General features: G+C 40.6%; 1 protein-coding gene across 11 annotated transcripts in view; it reads right to left on the minus strand.

Annotated features, from left to right (window-relative positions):
* The window catches only part of LOC131940153 (histone-lysine N-methyltransferase 2C), a 63561-nt gene that overhangs the window by 10781 nt on the left and 31136 nt on the right, over window positions 1–21644 (minus strand). For 7 of the 11 annotated variants that reach the window (XM_059298761.1, XM_059298763.1, XM_059298762.1 and 4 more), the window contains 22 exons: window positions 21300–21434; window positions 20609–20748; window positions 20120–20358; window positions 19465–19702; window positions 18964–19125; window positions 18693–18847; window positions 17697–17852; window positions 16976–17200; window positions 16288–16705; window positions 15995–16081; window positions 15563–15724; window positions 15146–15292; window positions 10173–14566; window positions 8939–9776; window positions 7571–8621; window positions 6788–6978; window positions 2465–2577; window positions 2156–2297; window positions 1675–1847; window positions 1189–1336; window positions 629–811; window positions 89–218 (listed from right to left, as the gene is read on the minus strand). In XM_059298761.1, the coding sequence (XP_059154744.1) occupies window positions 89–218; window positions 629–811; window positions 1189–1336; window positions 1675–1847; window positions 2156–2297; window positions 2465–2577; window positions 6788–6978; window positions 7571–8621; window positions 8939–9776; window positions 10173–14566; window positions 15146–15292; window positions 15563–15724; window positions 15995–16081; window positions 16288–16705; window positions 16976–17200; window positions 17697–17852; window positions 18693–18847; window positions 18964–19125; window positions 19465–19702; window positions 20120–20358; window positions 20609–20748; window positions 21300–21434 (9627 nt within the window). The remainder of the gene's footprint in view (window positions 1–88; window positions 219–628; window positions 812–1188; window positions 1337–1674; window positions 1848–2155; window positions 2298–2464; window positions 2578–6787; window positions 6979–7570; window positions 8622–8938; window positions 9777–10172; window positions 14567–15145; window positions 15293–15562; window positions 15725–15994; window positions 16082–16287; window positions 16706–16975; window positions 17201–17696; window positions 17853–18692; window positions 18848–18963; window positions 19126–19464; window positions 19703–20119; window positions 20359–20608; window positions 20749–21299; window positions 21435–21644) is intronic. The other 4 variants (XM_059298757.1, XM_059298760.1, XM_059298759.1 and 1 more) reach the window with 4 other exon arrangements.

The raw sequence follows: 21644 nt of genomic DNA on the forward strand, positions 1-21644 counted from the left end.
TTATAAATAAAATAATCTTGTATGTAATTATGTGTAATAAAAAATACTGATATTTTTAAGATTAGAGTAATAAGTAGATAGTAATTACCTGTCTCTCATTTGTTCTGATTTTATCTCTATACGTGGCTGAGGAGGCAATACGAGCCTCGGACTTGTACGTGGTCCAGGTCTTTGTCCTGTGATTGCTCCTTCTTTTACTTTTAACATTTGAAGTGCATCTTAAGATAAAAAAGAATTTTTTTTTATAATTAATAAGAACAAAGAATCAGAAAGTCTCATCTATATGATTCCTGTTTAGGACCTTATTGGCAATGAAAGACAAAACTGCAAATGGGGATGGATTGGACACATCTTGCATAAACCAACTAGCAACATCATCAGGCAGATAGGAATCCCCAAGGAAAGAGGAAAGTAGGTAGGCTAAACAAACTTGGAAAAGGTCAGCTATAGGAGAAGAAGCTGCAATGTCATGGACCCAACTAGGAGGAATCACCCAAAACTGATAAGGATGGAGAGGTGTGTCTGCTTCCCTATGCTCAGCAAGGGGTTCACAGGAATGATGATGATGAGGATCTAAATGATTCTCATCTCTAATGCTGAGGTGTTGCTACAATCAAATTTGACTCACCAATGCCTGGTATCATCCGGAGCTTGTTTGATTCATTGGCCAGTTGCCTTTGAGCCAGCACCTCAGCTGATGGGACAGTTGCTCGGAGTCCAGGGGGTGGTTGAGGGAACAACAGGCTGCCGTATAGATCCTCAATACCATCAATGTAAGCGCTACAGAAGCGGCCTTTTAATGATGATGTACCTGTTCATATAGTTAAAGTTCAGGATCATTAAGTTTTTAATTAACACTAATTTGTTAATTTATCATTCCCTCAATTAAAGGATCAGAAGAAGTAATTTTCTTGTAAGTAAAGTAAAGATCCCTTTCAAACCTGATGGTCTATGGGGTAAGTGTAGAGTTCACTTGTTTCTGTGACCTCGGAATATGAAGAGATAGTGTGGTTAGCACTATGCCCAGCCGCCTTTGCTTACCCTAACGTGTTAGGCACCCATCAGAGCTGGCTGGACTTGAACCCAGATTCGAACTTGAGACTTATGGGTTAGCAGTCCAGCTCTCTACCACTTGGCCACTCCGAAGTTATTCTTAAAAAAAATATCCATTTTATTTAAAAAATGTACCTGTTAGAGTTGAAGCACCTTTGACAGGTAAAATGGACATAGATGTGGCAATGACAGGCTCCTGTAGCTGGATTGGAGGCATGTTGTGAAGCTGGTGTAAAAATGTTTCTGCTTGAGCTTCAAGTTCTTTCAACTGGTTTTCTTTTAACTGGGGAAAAATTATTTTATTTTTGTCAAAAAAAAAAAAAATACACAACAAAAATACACAACTAGTTATTTCTTTATTTATAACCTTGTACTACAACATCATTATCTAATCACATTTGTGCCCAAGATATATGTTTCAATGACCTCAATTACGGGGATAGTGTGGTCAGCACTATGTTTCCCTAATATGACTCAGGTACCCATCAAAGCGCAGGTACGTTTAACAGACTTCAACCTGGGATCTGACTCAAAGATTTTAAGATTAGCAGTTGTTGGCTCTACCATGCAACCACAGTCACCTTGGATTACAACATGAATTTATCAAATATTCCCTCTCACTTTTACTTTTTTGCTTCTCTTCCTGGGGATCTCCACTCCAAGATCCCCCCCTGGTTTTTGTTTGCGTTTCTTTTTCTCAGTAGGAGGTAATGCCCCACCAATTGTCTTGCGTTTGTTTTTGCGAGAGACTTCGTATTCTTGACGTCTTTGTTCATACTCTTGCCTCTTCATCTCTGAAATTTAAAGCAACTTTTTGCTTGCATGTAAGATGATTGTTTTGTTTTATTTAGAAAATTATTAATATAGAAATTATAAAACATAAATTTAGTTATTAAGATTTTATTTGCTTTACAACATATAATCTGTATTTTTTTACAAAAAGAAAAAGTACAGATTCCTCTAAAGACCTAGCAATCAATTGGGCAGATGAAGTACAGTTCATTTTCATTTTACATAAATTAAATAACTAAAGATGAAAAGAACAACTTTAAGACTGCTATGTCGAGGGAGCAAATAAGTTTTAAATAATTAAAATGGATACCTAAAATCTTTTCTTTTTCCTCTTGTGTTTTTGCTTCCCATTCTGGAGTTGATATTTCAGTCTCTTTACAAAGTGGCATGGAGTCAATCATCTCCAGTTGTCTTTGTTGCTCTGGGGTCAGTGATGGCAGACTGTCTTCACTCTGAAAGGAAATTGATGGGAATTTATTGAATGTTCTATTAAAATTTTAGAAGGGAAGATATCTGGAACAAACTTTTAAAACTTATTCTAAAGTAAATTATCTCAAAGTGAAACAAAACAACATCTTATGATCTAACTAAAATAAAAACCTAAAACAATTGTTCTCACATCAGGGGTTGGAAGTTGTCGACCCCCATGTCCAGTTCCAAGCAGCTGTTTTAACAGCTCGTTGTGAGTTGCTTTAGGGTCGAGGTCAAGATCATCACGTGAAAGGGAGCCATCTGTAAATATTGTGATAGGAAGTGTAAATGTTATAAATATTTTACTGTTCACAACGCTAGTGCAATACTATTGGTTATTTTCATGGAGAACAGTTTTTGTTTCATTATCGTACATAGTAATATACATAAAGTTTGATGTTATTTCAACAATATGTGTTGCCCAACAGCATTTGAATGTTTAAAGGACATATCTGACTATCTAGTGATCAAATCAAATACTGGATAGTTAAATTAAAATATAACTACTTATATTATACGTTTACTTAATTTTTTTTTAAAGAAACATTTGACAGTTAAATTTTAAATGTTAATAACTTCTCCCTCTGTCATCTGGTGCTAGGGCCTTGTCGTGGCTTGGCAGCTTGCGTACCCTGACGACCCCCAGAGCTATACCAGCGGGAGTGTTAACTCCTGGCAGGTTCAACCAAGCTGGGAAGGTCTGCGCGGGTAGGGGTCAGACGAAAGCTAGCACCCTGGTCCTCCAGGTTGGGGGTTGAGCATAAGGTCAGCAACCTTATCTCGTAAAACAAATTACCCGCTACAGAAACGCAGACAGAGAGAAACAAAGACAGCTCGGACCAGGGGAAAAATGGATCTCCCGATGGAGAATTTATGAAGCCGGGTGGTGAAAGCCAATATGTATTGGAAACTACCAGGTCGACCACCATTATTTCCACTAGGACCACCATCAATATTGGAGCTTGGAATGTCCGCACGATGTACGAAGCTGGAAAAGCAACCCAAGTAGCAGCAGAAATGAGACGCTATAAAATAGCTATCCTGGGTGTCAGCGAATCAAGGTGGACTGGCTCAGGACAAAAAAGGCTGATATCAGGAGAGCTACTGCTGTACTCAGGTCATGAGGATGAAAATGCACCACATACTCAAGGAGTTGCACTCATGCTATCAAATCAAGCACAAAGGGCTCTCATCGGATGGGAGGCACACTGCCCGCGGATCATAACAGCTACCTTTAAAACTAAAATAAGACGAATAAACATGGACATAATACAGGCCTACGCCCCAACAAATGACAGCAAAGAGGAGGACAAAGACGAATTCTACAACAGGCTAATGACCATTATCCAGAACCGCCCAAGAAGAAACATCCTTATACTCATGGGCGACTTCAATGCTAAGATTGGAAGCGACAACAGAGGATATGAAGAATGTATGGGACAGCAGGGTTTAGGTGAGATGAACGAAAACAGAGAAAGATTTGCTGACTTGTGTGCCACAAATAATTTAGTCATTGGAGGTAGTCTCTTTCATCACAAAAGGATACATAAAGCTACTTGGGTATCACCCAACCTATCTACAGAAAACCAGATAGACCATATATATATCATAAAAAAGTTCAGGAGATCACTTCAGGATGTACGCGTCAAGAGAGGAGCTGATGTTGCTTCAGACCATCACCTACTGGTAGCTAAAGTAAAACTCAAGCTGAAGAAAAACATGTTGGAAAACAAAAGGAAATACAGGTACAACACAGGCCTGCTAAAGGACCCATCTAAACTCAACGAATTTAAACTTCATATGTCCAATAGGTTCCAGGTACTACAAGAACTAATAGAAGAAGAGACGATAGAGGAAACATGGGAAAAAACTAAAAGTATATTAACATCAACATGCGAAGAAGTGCTAGGCCCTATCAAAGGACAAGCGAAGGAATGGATATCAGCAGATACCATGAAAATTATTGAAGAGAGAAAAAGAAAGAAGGCAACATTAAACAACAGCCGCACACGGGCTACGAAATTAAAAGCACTGGAAGAATACACCGAAACGAACAAAAATGTAAAGAAACACATAAGGAAAGACAAACGGAGCTATTTGGAACTGCTGGCAAGAGAAGCGGAAGAAGCACTGTACCATGGTAATATTAGGGACGTGTACAATACAATTAAAAAGATATCTGGTAAGTACAGTAAGCCAGAGAGGCCAGTGAAAACCAAAGATGGAAAGACAATACCTGATGCGGAAGGACAGATGAAGAGATGGGTAGAACATTTTGAAGAACTACTGAATAGACCAACACCAGAGTGCACGCAAGACATACCACCAGCTGAAAGTGACCTCCCTATAGACTGCAACCCACCTTCAAAAGAAGAGATACATAGAGCTATAAAGCAGCTGAAAAATTGGAAGGCTCCAGGAATAGATGGTATACCGGCAGAAGCACTGACAGCAGATATAGAAACTAGCACCACACTACTATACACACTCTTCAAGAAAATCTGGGAAGATGAACAAATACCAGAGGAGTGGAAGGAGGGACTACTCATAAAGCTTCCAAAGAAAGGCGATCTTAGTGCATGCTCTAACTATAGAGGGATAACACTTTTGTCCATCCCAGGCAAAGTCTTCAACAGAATATTATTAAACAGAATGAAGGAAGCCATAGATCCCCAGCTTCGAGATCAACAGGCGGGCTTTAGGAAGGAAAGGTCATGCATAGACCAAATTGCTACCCTGCGCATCATCATTGAACAGACCCAAGAGTGGAACTCATCTCTCTACATTAATTTCATAGACTATGAGAAGGCCTTTGATAGCCTGGATAGGCAGTCAATGTGGAAATTGTTGAGACACTACGGGGTGCCACAGAAAATAGTCAACATTATTATGTCTTCATATGAAGGTCTCAAGTGTAGAGTAGTGCATGGCCAACAGACTACAGAGGCCTTCCCAGTACGGACCGGAGTAAGGCAGGGTTGCCTACTTTCACCATTCCTGTTCCTACTGGCCATAGACTGGGTTATGAAGATGTCAACAGAGAAAACGCGAAACGGTATACAGTGGACATTGTGGAGCCAGCTGGATGACCTGGACTTTGCTGACGACCTGGCCCTCCTTTCTCACACACAACAACAAATGCAGGATAAAACCAACAGGGTTGCAAATTTTTCTACAAGCCTGGGTCTGAACATCCACAGAGGGAAAAGTAAAGTTCTCAAAGTCAATGCATCAAACAACAACCCTATAACACTGGCAGAAGAAGCCCTAGAAGAAGTGGATAGATTCACCTACCTTGGAAGTATTGTTGATAAGCAGGGTGGGACAGAAGCAGACATAAAAATAAGGACGGGTAAGGCAAGAGCAGTCTTCAACCAACTAAAAAATGTTTGGGGTTCGGGAGATTTAACCCTTAGAATAAAAATCCGGATCTTCAACACACTAGTAAAACCTGTTTTACGCTATGGAGCCGAGACATGGAGAATAACTGCTATAAATAAGAAGAAAATACAATCATTTATAAACGCATGTCTCAGAAAGATCCTGCGAATTCGCTGGCCTAAAACCATCAGAAATGATGTTCTATGGCAACGGACAAATCAACTGCCAGTGGAAGTAGAGATCCTCCAGAGAAAATGGAAATGGATTGGCCACACACTCAGGAAGCCTGTATCCAGCATAACAAGACAGGCCCTCACCTGGAATCCACAAGGCAGGAGGAAGAGAGGCAGACCAAGAAAGACCTGGAGACGTGACCTGGAAGAAGACACCAAGAAGATTGGATACACCTGGGGACAGTTGGAGAGACTAGCCCTGGACAGAGACGCCTGGAAAGCTCTTGTCAGCGGCCTATGTCCCAGTAGGGACGACAGGCAAACATGACATGACATGAACTTCTCCCTCATCATCAGTTATGTTATTTATGTAATCAGATATTTTCTTTAATAACAACATTTGATTTATGGATTCGAGTCGGTAAAGCTCATGGTTGCTAAACCGAAAAGTCTCGAGTTCGAACCCTCGGGCAGATGAGGCTCGTTAGCTGGGGACAGCCACTCTTCTATGAGAGACAACTCCAAAATTAAACAACTGCTGCCTTGTAGTTTGTTCTTGGTTGGACAAAGGCTATGGAAGCAAATCCAAAAAGAAAAGCAGGCTGAAATCGGAGTCAATGGCCTCAATGGCGCATAACCAGTTGACACGTAACGCTTAATTGTGTTGGAGGCGTGGTCGAGTCGGCAAAAAGCTCATGGTTGATAAATTCGAACAAAGTCTCAAGTTCAAACCCACTGGCAGATAAATCTCGATCCCCTTCAACACAAATAATTAAGAACGAAGAAGAAGAAGATTTGTGGATTAAAAAATGACAATAACTTCTCCCTTACCAGCTGACACAGATTTAAAAAATGACAATAACTTCTCCCTTACCAGCTGACACAGATTTAAAAAATGACAATAACTTCTCCCTTACCAGCTGACACAGAGTCCTCACTTGGTTCAAGCTTGACATGGCTGCTCATGCAGGAGTCTGACATAGGTGAGGTTAACCCTGATGTGGACATCATAGAGCCTGGCTCACCACTGCCCATCATGTGGGGTGTTGGGTGGATAGCCATGAACCCGCTTGGGTCACCTGACATCATGCCTGGGTTGAACTGAGGTCTGAAATTTGGTTTTTAAAATTTGTGAAAATGACCAAAAACATTTTTGGTTTTGACAAGGATTATTGGGGCACATTAGAATTTACAGAAGGTAATAAAACATACAGATATTTCATTATAATATTAACTAATTATTGTCTCATTGGCACGGAGTGGTCTATGGGTAGAGTGCTAGACTGCTAATCAGAAGGCTTGAGTTTCCAGGTTCAAGTCGGTAGAACGTCCCGTAGTCCACCCAGCTCTGATGAGTACCTAACTCATGTTACAGAAAGTATAGGCGGCTAGGCATTGTACTGGCCACACTATCCCATCATATGCTGAGGTAATAGAAACAGGTGAACTCTACTTCGCTTACCCCATAGACCGCCAGGTTTGAAAGGGAACTTAACTTTTTTATTGTCTTATTTGCTATATGAAGACATATATTTAAAAGAACAACTCAAGAGCTGGAATGGTTTAAAAAACTAACTTAGATCCTACATTAAAGAAAGTTATTAGCTTTTAAAACCATATATGCTGACATTATATATATTAATATTATATATATAATATATATTATATATTTGGTATCAAGAAAAAAAATAACACCACACCTTTGCTTGCCTCCCATTGCCATCATGGGATCTCCCATACCAGACAGACCCATTGAGCCACTAGAAGCAAGGGAGTTAACAAAGCTTTTATCATCTGGTATGTTGTCCAGGTGGCGTAGGGGCTGTGTTGGCATGTTGGGTGACATCTGCGGCGACAAGTGTGGTGACATTTGTGGGGAAGACATCTGTGAGGGTGGGTTGGAGCCTTGGGACACCATCCCCCTCATCATCATCTGGCGATAGTGTGGAGCCATGTGCCGGTTATCCCCGGTCATCATACGCAGCTGGGCTGCCATACGTGGGTCAGACATCATCTGGTGGAACATGGGCCTCTGGTGATGTTGGTTCGGCATTGGGGAGCCCATGCTTGTGTTGACAGGGTGCCCTGGGGGGTGGAAATTCTGCAGGGAGGCTAAAGGTCCACCACCAGCACTCATTGAGGACTGTGGGTACGGAGAAGGCGGGCCACCCTGCATCATTGAATGATGCTGACCCATCAGCTGCGGACGCTGTATGCCGTGTGGGGAGTTCTGCTGCATTGGATGGGGTGAAGTCTGCATCCCGTGCGGTGACTGGGGCATCCCGTGGGGTGCGACCGCCATGGCGTGTGACGGCATTGACATCCCGTGTGAGGTTGGCGGCATGTCTTGCATGCCAGGGTGCGTTGGTGACATGAACTGATGACGTGGCATGCCTGGGCGCATTCCATGTTCGGGGCTCATCATCTCTGGGGGCATTGGTCTGTGCTGGGGCATTCCCCTAGGTGGGCGAGGCATTCTACTCATGTCCCCAACCATGCCGAAATGAGGAGGCCGCTGGCGATGCATGCCACCGCCTGTTGGAGACATAGGGTGTGGGGCCATGCCGTACGGAGGGGCTGCTGACATGTCGTGATGCATTCTGGGTGGGAATCGTCCCCCTTGCATGAACTGTTGTGGTGGTGGTCCAGAGATGGGCATGTACTGTTGTGGCTGGCCAGTGGGAGTTTTTGGTGAAACACCAGGTGATGACCCCATGGGTCTAGGACCCATCATGCCTGGAAAAGAGAAATCTACAAAATAGAGATTTTTTCCTAACCTGAAGACATGATTCATAAATATATTTAAAAACCTTAAGGGTGGTATTTTCCTGTTACAAAAACTTTAAGATACATATTTTTTAAATTCGATTCAAGATTATTATTTTGGAGGAAAAAAAAGGCTGACATTTTTATCTGTGAAATTTGTTTTTAATTTAAGTATAATATTCATTAGCTCATCAACGAAAGTTATAATTAATAATCTGTGGTAAAGACATTAATATAAATAATGTATGGATGTTGGTTATAATTTAACGTTTACTTTAGCAAGTTCTAGACGTAATACTAACCAGGATAAGGCTGATGTGGAGACGTGTGTAGAGGACTGTGCTCAGAAGAACCTGATGGGGATCTCTCAGTCATGTACGGTGATCTCTGCTCCTGGGGTGGCTGGTGACTTGATGTTGGTATAGCCGTGCCAGCGGAGGACAGGGCGGACTGGGACACTTGCTGTAGGAGGTCCAGGGGTGGGCGTGTCATACGAGGAGGTGGGTACTGCTGGTGGGGGGAGAACCCAGACTGGGCTTGTGACAAATAGGCGTTGTTCTGTTGCTGCTGCATTTGCTGGGGGTGCTGCTGATGTTGCATTTGCTGCTGGTGCTGATGTTGTTGTTGCATTTGTGGATGCTGCTGCTGCATCTGTGGATGCTGTTGTTGCTGCATCTGTGGGTGCTGTTGCTGTTGTTGTTGCTGCATCTGCTGGGAATGTTGCTGTTGCTGAGAATGCTGATGTTGCTGCTGTTGTTGCATTTGTTGTTGGTGCTGTTGTGGATGCTGCTGCATTTGCGGACGTTGCTGTTGTTGCTGCTGCTGTAGCATCCCTTTTCCCATCTGTTGCTGCATCTGGTGTTGCGGGGACATGCCCATCCCGAGGTTAATATTTGGTGCTGAATAGAAAGAGTTTCCTTGGTAACCACTTCCATCAGCTGCTGTAGATATAATAGGAGGAACTGAAGAGACAGATGGAGGTCTTGGCGTTGAATTACTTCTGCTGTCCTGGCTACTAGGCCGAGATGGTGGCTCAGAGTCAGCATCTGGCTCAAAAGATGATTCACCTGAGGCCACAGCGTCAATGGTTGACTGCAGCCTCTCGAGAGCTTGGATGTCGGTCGTGTATGAGCGGATAACCTGAAATATTGTCAAGGTGTTATACATTTTTATGATGTGTAAAAAAAAATAATTATAATATTAATCACAGCAACTGTTGCTGTACATTCTGTATACTTAATACTGAAATAAATAACGAAAAATGATCATAATTAATACACACACAAAAAAAGGAGCAAGGTAATTTATATTTATGCATTTTTTTTATTACCCTAAAAGAACTAGTGCTTAAAAATGCTTAAGAAAGGCTCTATAATTAAATTCCTAAACAATTCTTTTAGTTCCTGGAAGTTCAAGTTCAATGAGATAACTGTTTTTGCTTTTGACACTGACAAAAAAATGTTAAAATACCAAAATTAAAAGTTGAATCTAATAAAATTAGTGTTTTCTAAACTGGTAAAACTAATTATTTATTACCTTTCTTGTTCCTTCTCCTGTATTTTTGCTTGACCCAACATTTATTTTCACAATGTCAGTATCAGGTGATTTAGTGTAGGTAACATTCTTAAACAGTGTGGATCCAGGCTTGGAACTGAATGGCTCAGTGGTTGGTGTGGCCGGACCAGAGGATGGAGTGTGTGGGTTTGTTGACATCGGTGCAGGGGATGAGGCAGTTGACAAGGCTGGGGGGGTCATTGAGATGCTGGGGTGGGGGGAGCTTGAGTGAGACAGTGTTGAGGGGACACTGCTATGAAACGACATGACAGTTGGTGGAGTGGCATTCAAATCCAGCGTTTTGACACTGTACATAGTCGAGGGAGTGACCGTGGAAGTAATGGTGGATGCAGATGATGGACTATTTACAGCAGAGGCGGGAGACGAAGACGTGTATGATTCTGATGGGCGCTTTTTCTCCCTGTAAATCAGCTCAGCTGTCCCATTGGCTGATTTTCTGAGGATTAGCTTCAAATCTCCTTCAGGTTTATTTCTGTAATCCCTGCTAGGGTTAGGTGTGCTTTCATACACTTGGTGCTGTGACTGTCCGTCCATGCGAATACGCAGTGGAGGAATAACAGGCCGAGACTCACTGGATGTACTCCGGGATCCACTAGAAGGACTACTAATGATAGTCGGTAAAACAGTGTTCGTTTCAGGAGCGTTCAAATGCTGGGCGGATTTAACATTCTGGTTTGGCAGTGCTGTGTTTGACGGTGCTTTGGAAGTGAATGTTGAAACTGAAGGTGGATTTGTGGATGTTGAATATGTTGCTGAACCAATAAGCTCATGCTGACTAGAATTGATATGGGCATTCGTGGATGGCACATTAGGCAGTGTTGTGGATAAAGTTTTTATATTAGACTTTGACGGCTCACTTACTTGTGAAGTAGAAACATGTACAGGGTTAGAAGCCTGGGTTTGGCCTCCAAGTTTTACAACAGACTCAGAGTTACCTCCAGCTGCAAGCTGACTGAGTGAAACCTCATTATCACATTCCTTGTCTTGGGAGTTCTCCGACTGCAAGGTCACGGTCACGACTTGATGGATAGGGTCACTGCTGGTTTGATTATCTATTTCATTCTTTGTGGCACTGCATCTTATTTCCGTCGAACTATCTTGCGAGGCCAGTCCTGATTCCTCTGTCAGTGAAGGATGCGAGGACAGTGGCCCGGATAAAGAAAATGCTGTCAATGTTTCTGAAGGTCTGACGGGAACAGACAGAGGCTCGGATGTGTCAGAACTTATGGCAGGGTTAAAGTTTGCGAGAGACCTGGACACCACAGCAAGCTGAGAGGATATTTGTGAGTGTATTGGAGAGACCAGGTTCAGGCTGGAGGCATTTGTTGACTTCTCTGGTGTGGCAAAAGATGCTGAAGTACCAGGATCGCTTGTATCCATTGCAACTTCAGAAGATTTGCTAAGTAAGCTGTTGTAAGAGCTTTCTAACTGTAGAGATACTGTAGGCTGGAAGTCCTGGTTTAAAGATGTGTATTTTGATTGAGGGGTGTCTTGCTCATCTACTTCCATGCTTTGGTGTTTGTCATTTTGATGAGGGGTTGGGTCTTTAGCTTTAGCTGAAGAATCAGAATGTGCGTTTGACAACTCTTCGATTTCTTTAATGGGGGCACTTTTATCATCTTCATCGTCAGTGCCACAATGAATGCCATCATCACAAACTTTTTTCTTAGCACCTGCACTTTCCTCTTCATCGTCAGTACCACAATGAATGCCATCATCACAAACTTTCTTCTTCTTAGCACTTGCACTTTCCTCTTCATCATCAGTGCCACAATGAATGCCATCATCACAAACTTTCTTCTTCTTAGCACTTGCACTTTCCTCCTCATCATCAGTGCCACAATGAATACCATCATCACAAACTTTCTTTTTAGCACCTGCACTTTCCTCCTCATCGTCAGTACCACAATGAATACCATCATCACAAACTTTCTTCTTAGTACCTGCACTTTCCTCCTCATCGTCAGTACCACAATGAATACCATCATCACAAACTTTCTTTTTAGTTGCACTTTCCTCTTCATCGTCAGTACCACAATGAATGCCATCATCACAAACTTTCTTCTTACAAGCTATGCTTTCTTCCTCATCGTCAGTCCCACAATGAATACCATCATCACAAACTTTCTTCTTCTTAGCACTTGCACTTTCCTCCTCATCGTCAGTGCCACAATGAATACCATCATCACAAACTTTCTTCTTAGTACCTGCACTTTCCTCCTCATCGTCAGTGCCACAATGAATGCCATCATCACAAACTTTCTTCTTACAAGCTATGCTTTCTTCCTCATCGTCAGTCCCACAATGAATACCATCATCACAAACCTTTTTCTTAGCACCTGCACTTTCCTCCTCATCATCAGTACCACAATGAATACCATCATCACAAACTTTTTTCTTAGCACATGCACTTTCCTCCTCATCGTCAGTGCCACAATGAATACCATCATCACAAACTTTCTTCTTAGCACCTGCACTTTCCTCCTCATCGTCAGTACCACAATGAATACCATCATCACAAACTTTTTTCTTAGCACATGCACTTTCCTCCTCATCGTCAGTGCCACAATGAATACCATCATCACAAACTTTCTTCTTAGCACCTGCACTTTCCTCCTCATCGTCAGTACCACAATGAATACCATCATCACAAACTTTCTTTTTAGTTGCACTTTCCTCCTCATCGTCAGTACCACAATGAATACCATCATCACAAACTTTCTTTTTAGTTGCACTTTCCTCCTCATCATCAGTACCACAATGAATACCATCATCACAAACTTTCTTCTTAGCACCTGCACTTTCCTCCTCATCATCAGTACCACAATGAATACCATCATCACAAACTTTCTTCTTAGCACCTGAACTTTCCTCCTCATCGTCTGTGCCACAATGTATACCATCATCACACACCTTTTTGGCAGTGCCATCTTGATTGTCTTTACTGGTCTCCCCACTTGTAGTTGGAATGACTGCGGTAGCTGCACTAGTAGTTTGAGCGCTGACATTTTGACTTGAGCTGTTAGCCTCAGCTGGAATGGTTGAGGGAGGGGACGACTGCTGTTGGGGTTGTGTGGTCACTGCAGGGGTTGTAGATGATGCGGACGTTGGAGGTAAATTACTGCTGCCTTGAACTGCTGTTGTTGCTGATGGATTTGATGAAGCCACTGAAGAAGCTGGTGCTGTGGTCGTTGGAAGTGAAGTGTCTGCTGTGGAAGTGGTTAATGAAACTGTCACGACTGGAGTTTGGGTAACATTGGACATTGACGTTGCTATGGTGCTGGATTGAAGACTGTGCTGGGGCATGTTTTGTCCACTGGAAGGTACCTGGTAGGCTGGGGGCAAGTGGGTCAGGGGAGGAGCTTGACCAATCTGATTTGGTTGCAGCCCCTGCGGGGGGTGTTGCAGAGGTGGGTGGTGAGGTAGATGGTGCTGCATCACCTGAGAGGCTGAAGGCATACGCTGTTGCATCATGGCGTGTGAGGGTATCATGTGGGGCTCGTTACCCTGCATCCGAGGATCACCTTGTATCCTGGGTGGTAGTCCGGGGAGTTGTTGCTGGTACTGGCCACCTCGTATGTGGGGTGGCCTGTTGTGAAAAGGATGAGGAGGTGGTTGCACTGTCCCTGGGGGGAATCTTTGCCTTTGGGGAAAAGGATGCAGCTGTGGGTACCGTGGGCCCCCCAGAGGCATTTGTTGGGAGTCAAGCGCATGCCGCTGGCCATCTGGTCCCCCAGGGAATTGCTGCTGAAATTGTTGCTGCTGCTGCATACGAGCCAGGTTCTGGAGATGCTGCATGTGCTGTTGATTAGGGAATCCGGGAGGGACTGAACCTCCATGGGACTGCGAGTGTACTGGCATTCTCTGTTGCATGATTGTAGGTTGTGAGATAGAAGACTGAAGTGGGTTCTGAATATCTCCAGGAGGTTGCCCAGGCGGTAGATTCTTGCCTTCTATAGGCATCCGCTGCTTTTCTCCTCCAAAAGTGTACGTAGCATCGGAGGCAGTGGACGGGGTACCTGCCTGCGAAGACAAATGAGAATCTGAAGACTGACCACTGGGTGTGCTGTTCAAGGCCAACGATGACGTAACCCCAACCATAGAAGCGACCTGCAGCTTCTCCACCTCAGATGTCATTACAGGCTGAGCTCGGGCAGGACTTCTGCTGCGTGGGGACTTGCCTCCCCTGGCACTGCTGGGGCTGGAAGGATTCTGGAGCTCCTTCTGAGAATTGTTGAGTATTTCCAAAATTCTTCTCTCAGTTTCAGACTGTGGTTTGGGGAGTTCTGCTGGCTTTGGTGCAACTCCCACGCCAGGACCTGATGCTGATGTTGCTGACTGATTGTTCATTTGACCTGGTGTGGATGAACAATAATATTGTCAAATTTAACTAGTTCATGGTGTAGATAATTCAAAATTTGTTTCTTAAAAAAGGCAAAAGAAACAACTTAGTTGATACTGAAGCTGGCTATGAAGATTATTCACATTTAGAATTCATGTACACGTTTTGTGTTTTACAGTTCAATATAACTAAAATAAATGTGAATAATAAAAGGTAGTTAAAGGAACTTTTTGATACAATGACTGTCTTGGAAAAGATGGGGTAACAGAAGAGGATGGGATGGCCATCTAATACTACAAATATGCAAGTCTCAGATCCCAGATTAGAGTCCACCCACTATGATGGGTAATTGACTCATGTTACAGAAAGTAAACATGGCTGGACATAGAATTGACCACACTGGAAATGTCAGGGTAATGGAAACATGAAAAATTTCCCCTGCTCTATAAGGTATTTTTATTGATTTTTTTTTAATAGAAAGAGGTTTAATTATTTTTTGGTAGCACCTCACTGGGGATCAATAAAAATAATGTCCAATACTCACGTTGCCTATATACAACAGGCCACAATGAACAGAGAAGGCAACACTTACCTAGCATGGACTGGTTTGGTATAGATGGTGGTAGTGGCTGAGACTGAACACCTTCGATATCATCAGATTTCTTTTTCTTCTTTCTTTTCTTTTTCTCTTTCGCCCCTGGCTGGGTGGCTTGAGAAATTTCTGACAGTTGAGAACCTGCTGTTGCACAATTAAAAATTAGAAAAATAAACACTTGTTTCTACTAACTAAAAAACTTGTTAAATATTAATACTTGTTAAATAATGACACAATATAATAATAAATAAAATTGCTGTAATAACCTTCTCATGAAAACTTTTTAATGAATGCTTAAAGAATTTTTTTAAAAACGTTTTTATATAATTATTAAGCTGCTGATAAAAGTGATTGCGCTGTCAATGGTTGAATAGTCAAAATAAAATAAAAATCTTGAAGTATTATTATAACAACCTTGTTGATATTGCATACTGGGTTGGAAGGGCATTCGAGGGTGTTCCATTCCTTGTACATGGGGTGGGCCCTGAGGAAACATTGCTGAGCCGCCAGGGTAGGGAGGCAACCGGGGTCCTTGAGTTGATGGGGAGGCTTCAGTGAAATTTCCAGGTCCAGGAGCTGTAAACAATGTGACAAGAATATTCATTTTACAGTAAGATTTTATATAGTTACTTCATATTTTTATTTGATTTTGACTGGCAATTGATTTAAAAAATAATTATTCAGTTTTTTTTTTAAGTTTAAAAAAAAAATTTGATTAATTAAATACGGTGTGAGGAATTCATGTTTTAGTAATCAGAAAAGAAAACACTAAGAACTTGATTGACTTACATGTACAAAGATAATTCAAGACGATTACATAATAAACTTTTAATGCAAAAGACTTACGCCTTGGGAACCTTGGTCCAGCAGCTCCATCAAAAGGAATGTTTCTTTCTCTGAAAAACTGCATCGCACCTATTCCTTCAACGGGGCCTGTTAAAAAAAAAATTCATATATATTTTCTGAATGTTTTGTTTTAAGTCTAATAACATACATAAATATGGTTAAAGTATTTGGAGATATTTTTATGTTACTTGAAAGAATTTTTGTTCTATTTTTTTTTGCTGAGAAACCATTGTAAATACTTTGATAAAGAAAACAAATAATTAAAAATGTCAAAATGATGAAAATCAAATTACCACGTGGGCCTGGTCCAACAGCCGGCGCCATCGGCTGATTTTGTGGCACTGGTGGTCCTGGGGTCATTGGTGGTTGACCCATTGGTGATGAAGGTGTGCCTGTCGGGGTGGGTGGTGGACCTGGTGTGGTGCTGAGGGCAGGCGGAGCAGCCAGCGGTGTGGGCGTGCTGGCAGGTAGGGCAGGTGAGCTGGTGCTTCCAGGGGCACTACTGGGTGCTGGGGAAACAGCTGCATCACTAGGGCTCCCCATGGCGAAGGGTGGTCTAAGGGGTTGGGGTGCGGCACCCTGTGGCTGCAACGGGGTGGGTGGTCCTCCTGGAGTTGGGGGTCCGCTCGGAGGACCCTGCACGCCTGGTGGCAACGAGGATCGTTGAATTTGTTCCCTTTGTTGGAATGCTTCGCTGAATGGGTTGTTGTCCTAAAATTAAAGTTACATTCATCATATCAGTGACATTATTAAAATTTAGCTAAATAAACTAAGTAACAACAGTAGAGAACAAAAAATTAAAAAGAAATTAAAATGAAAATTATAAAAAGGAAGTGCATGACTACACTAAAAAAATAAAATAAAAGAGGAACTACATAAATTTTACAAAAACCAGGCTTAGAACAAATTTTACACAACGCCACACAAACAGTAAGCACGAAATACACATAGAATAATGAAACTATACAGTGCGATACATACTCCGATAATGGTTGTCGGAGGTCGCATCCTATTATGTTGCTGCTGCTGTTGTTGTGTAGCCATGCGTATACGGTTCTGCATGTAAGCCTCATATTCCTGCCTGGCTGTTGGGCTAAGCCTTACAGAGTTATGCCCCCCGGGAGTGCGGGGATGGGTTATGGGCATGGTGGAGCCAGTCATGGATGTTTCAGCCAGACCGCCCGTCCACATGCGACCAAACTGCTCCTGTTGAGAGGGGTTCAATTTAGTTCTGTTTTTTATATACTGGGACTTTTTTCCATAAACAGTGTTAAGGTTCAAGGCTGTGATTTTTTTTAGGATTTGTCAAGTAACAAATCTGTTTATTAGTATTAGTTACAAAATTAAATATAAAATCAGCTAAAGGCATATACGGGTAAGTATGTAAAGTAATTTAATTTCTTTTTAAATGTTAGTATGATAAGTTTTATTTAAGCAGATTGAGTTACTAGAATATTTGGCTATTAGAGACCCCACCAACATTTTTAGACAGTAAAGATATTTCACACTCTGCAGCAACAACAGTAATTATGTACAATAATGAAAGAAAAAAAAAACTAAAATAAAAGTGTAGCTCCAATTTTGTTTTCAATGAAACACAACAACAACATTCTTTTTACCCACAGATAACGAAAAATAAAAGAAAAAAAAATTGAATTCTGAAGAGAAAAAAAAAGCCCAGGGGAGATCAACTGGAACAAACCTGCTGTTTTGTTTTATAATCTTGCATTATGTGTTGGTGCTGTCGCAGAAGCTTGCGCTGAGCTTCCAGCTGTTTCTGCAGACCTGATTGGTCTCCACTTATTCTCTCTAGCTCTGCGGTGTCTGCAGGATTTAACTCTTGGCCATTTTTCTTTGCCTGTTAAGTCAAAAGATTTAATGAAAAACTATTTTTGTCTTAACACATCAGGATGAAATTTTTTTTAAATTTAAATTAAGAGTTATTGGTGAAAAAAAAATATTAATGACATTTTTTTTTATGCAACAACTTTAATAAATAAGTTGATATTTAAAGTACTACTAAATCAAAAGATTTTATAAAATACAAAAAATAAGATGTGACCAGGCCATTAAATATATTAAAAAAATACATTTTGGACCAGCTTCATCAGATTTTTGCTGCAAAAATGCACTCTCACACCATAATTTTTTTAACATTTTGTGTTTCTTTACTTTACTGCATGACATGTGGTTACTCTACAGAATTGTACATATACACTAATACCTAGCTACACTTTGTAAACTTAGTACAAAGACTTAGGTATAATAGGCATGAAAAGCTGGTTCCAAATGTTTGTTGCCAAAAAGCATATTTTTCAACCAAAATTGATTATTTTATTACATTTGTGTAATAAGTACAGAATGACTTCCAATTTCACTAAGCTAGAAATATTTAAACAAATAGCTACTAGTAATATATAAAAGTTAATTTAGCTAACACTTTTATTTTTAATTTGGATTAGTGGAGTTAGGGTGATGGGGGATGTTATATTGTTCAATATAAATAAACTACTAGGCTATATCCCACTAATGTGTATTTTATCAAGGAAAACAATTGTTATGACTTTCATTGTTTTACTCTCCCTGGCCATTCCGGATTACTTCAAGGCGAGGTTGAGGGTGGTTTTTTAAATAATTGAATTGATAAAATAATTCTAAACAGCTTTAAAGACACATTAATAACTGTTAGCCAACATACCAATCTCTGTCTTGCTTGTATTGTCTTTTTGCTTCTTTTCAATTTATTGACTTGACCCTCAAAAGTTTTCACCTGATTTTCAAGGTAAATGGCTTGTTTTGCCAGCCATTCTTCATACTGCAATGCATGTCTTTCATATTCAGGTCCCATTTCACCTGGAAAAATATACAAGTATTATAACATATTAAGAAATATAAGTAGTATAAAAACATTAAATAAAAGAAAAAAGAATCACAGCGATGTTGTGTTAGTACAGCTATCAAAACCTTACCTGATGGTGGGCTGACAGGCTGTGGGGGAACCATGGGCACCTGCTGACCAGGGGGTGGGGGTCCAGCATTGCTAGGGCCTGGTCCTCTGATCTCAGGAGGTCCTTGGAAGGGAACAGGAGGTCTCTGCGACATGCCAGGATGCATCATTCTAGGTGGGAAACCTGTGACATCACAATTATTTTATTATCTGGTGTAGATACAATACATGAAAATTTAATTATTCTTCATTACGACTGTTATGGATTAGCCATGTCCCAACTATTTACCACTATTATCTGATAGAGAAGCAATAAATGGAAATTTCACTGTTTATATTTCACTTAGAAAGGTATAATTATATAATTAGTCCCAAATCAAAATATCATTATTTAATTAAACAAATCACAATCTATCATTATTATTTTGTGTTGCAGATGAAATAAATATATACTAAAATTATTTTGTTTTAAAACTGATAGGTAACCAAGTCAGCATTATTCAATATTTTATACTAGCCCTACCTTGTGGGAACTGCCCACCTGGTGGACCACCCTCAGGACCAGGGGACCAGCCTTCAGGTGGGCCTGACATTCTTACACCTGGGTGCTCCATCCTCATAGGCATCCCGCCCATGGAGTGGGGTGATGGGCCAGGCACAGGAGACATGCCTGGACTCATGCTAGGCATGCCCTGTTCACCTAAGTCCCTCCTGTGTATTATGGCCTGCTGTTCTGCCTGGCGTTTCTGTTCCTCTTTCTCCTTGTATTAGAGTTATAAGAGACACATTAAGTCATGCAAAACCTGAGTGATTTTAGTTTATTGCACAAAAATTTATCTGGACTTAATTTAATCCATTTTGCTAAAACCTTACGATTTAGTCTATCAAAATGCTAAATGCAATTTTTATAATAAATCTGTTAAAAAGACACCGCCCAGGAGATGTTAAGGATAGTTACAAATGAAACAAACTTTTTCTTTTTTAAAAATGAGTAATTCTTTATGATGAATTTCCATCATCAGAACTTTTCTTTAAAAAAACTTTTTTTAGATACGAGTAATAATTTATAATTAATTCTCATCATCAAAAAGTCCACTGAAATTTTTTATTTTAGGATTTAAAATAAGGATTAATTAATTAATTTTTTGGCAAAACCTATTTTGATGTTTATAACTCACCTGCTCCAAAAGCTCATCCAGCAGTGTGTGCTGCTCTCTCTGGGCCTGACTCTGGGGGCCCCCAGGCGGAGGGCCACCTGGGAAATTTTGTCCTGGCTGTCGGGGTCCCATTACTCGTACCTGAGGTGGGTGGGAAAGTCTCTGAGGCTGACCGGCAAACTGTTGCCTGGCTTGGGGATGGGGCATTTGTTGCATGCCTGGATGGTTGGACGTGGGCTGGGGTGGTGGGCCCCTCATACCTGTTTGTAAATAAAAAGTGTTGAGTTAAATTTTTTTTTTAAACAAGTTTTTATGTTAATTAATATTAACAAATTCACATGTACTACAATATATTTTTATTAGAAATTCAATTTGCCTTAACTGCATGAGATTTTTTTTTAAAGCTAATATTTGAAAGCTTGAAACAATAATCATCACCAGGTAAAAATGTGTTACTGAAACTACATCTTTAAAAAAAAACTTTATTTGTATTAGTTTTTTTTCACAGACCTCTTGGTGGCATTCCCTGGTACATTGGATGAGGACGGCCATCTTGCATTGTCATAGGCTGTGGCATTCTAGGTCCCATACCCTCCATAAGTTCCATACCATCAGGTCTTGGAAATCTGCCCTGCTGGCCATCTTGAGGTCTGGAAAAATATACCATTGTAAATGTGACAGTTCAGTTGTATAAAATACACAAAACACTCCAAATTTATAAATATGACCACCTCAAAAATAGGAAATTAGTTACCAAACATTTTAGACATAAAATTAACAGTTTCGAAGGTTTTATCAGTTGAAAATTTGAATTTTCAAAAAAATATTACTGTAAATAAAAGCTGAAATGCAAGATGATCTTTAAAAAATTTCACTATTCAGAAAACTAGTGCCAGATTCTGACAGAGCTTTTGATTTTTAAAACTATTTTAAAAATTAGAACCCCTAACAAGATGTCTTTTATGTGGGTTTTTAAATGTAGTATGTTAAATGTCTGCTGGGAAAAAGTATCATTTTACAAATTTTTAAACATATTATAACACACTGAAAGTAGGTTAATTTTGTTACAAATTTGAATCAAGTGCTTGTGTTGTAGAAGCTTAAATATTACAATACTTCCAATACTCTAAATTTAAGATTTAATTAATTGTATAATACAGTTCAGGTGATTAGATATCAGAAAATGTGACAGTAGAATTACCTAATTCCATGAGGTGGCTGACCATACATTGGTGGTCCTCTTGGTCCTCCAGGGTGTCCCATCTGGTTAAACCCAGGACCCCTGGGACCCATGTTGCCAGGTGGGTAGACCATGTGTGGCGGGGCAGGTGACAAACTGTGTGAACAGAGTTTTACATTTTTTTTATTAACAACATAATTTATACGGAAAGTTTGTTATTTAAAAAATAAGTACTTTATTTTTATTCTATGAATACAAGGTTAAAGTATAAAGATGATTTTATGGTTGATTAAAATATATTTAAAATTAGATTAATTATAATGTTAAAAACAATTTGTAAAGAAATTTATTGTTTAAATTAAAACG

The sequence above is a fragment of the Physella acuta genome, unplaced genomic scaffold (genome assembly GCF_028476545.2).
Source record: "Physella acuta isolate Inbredline_101_S28 unplaced genomic scaffold, ASM2847654v3 ptg000309l, whole genome shotgun sequence".
Taxonomy (NCBI): Eukaryota; Metazoa; Mollusca; class Gastropoda; family Physidae; genus Physella; species Physella acuta.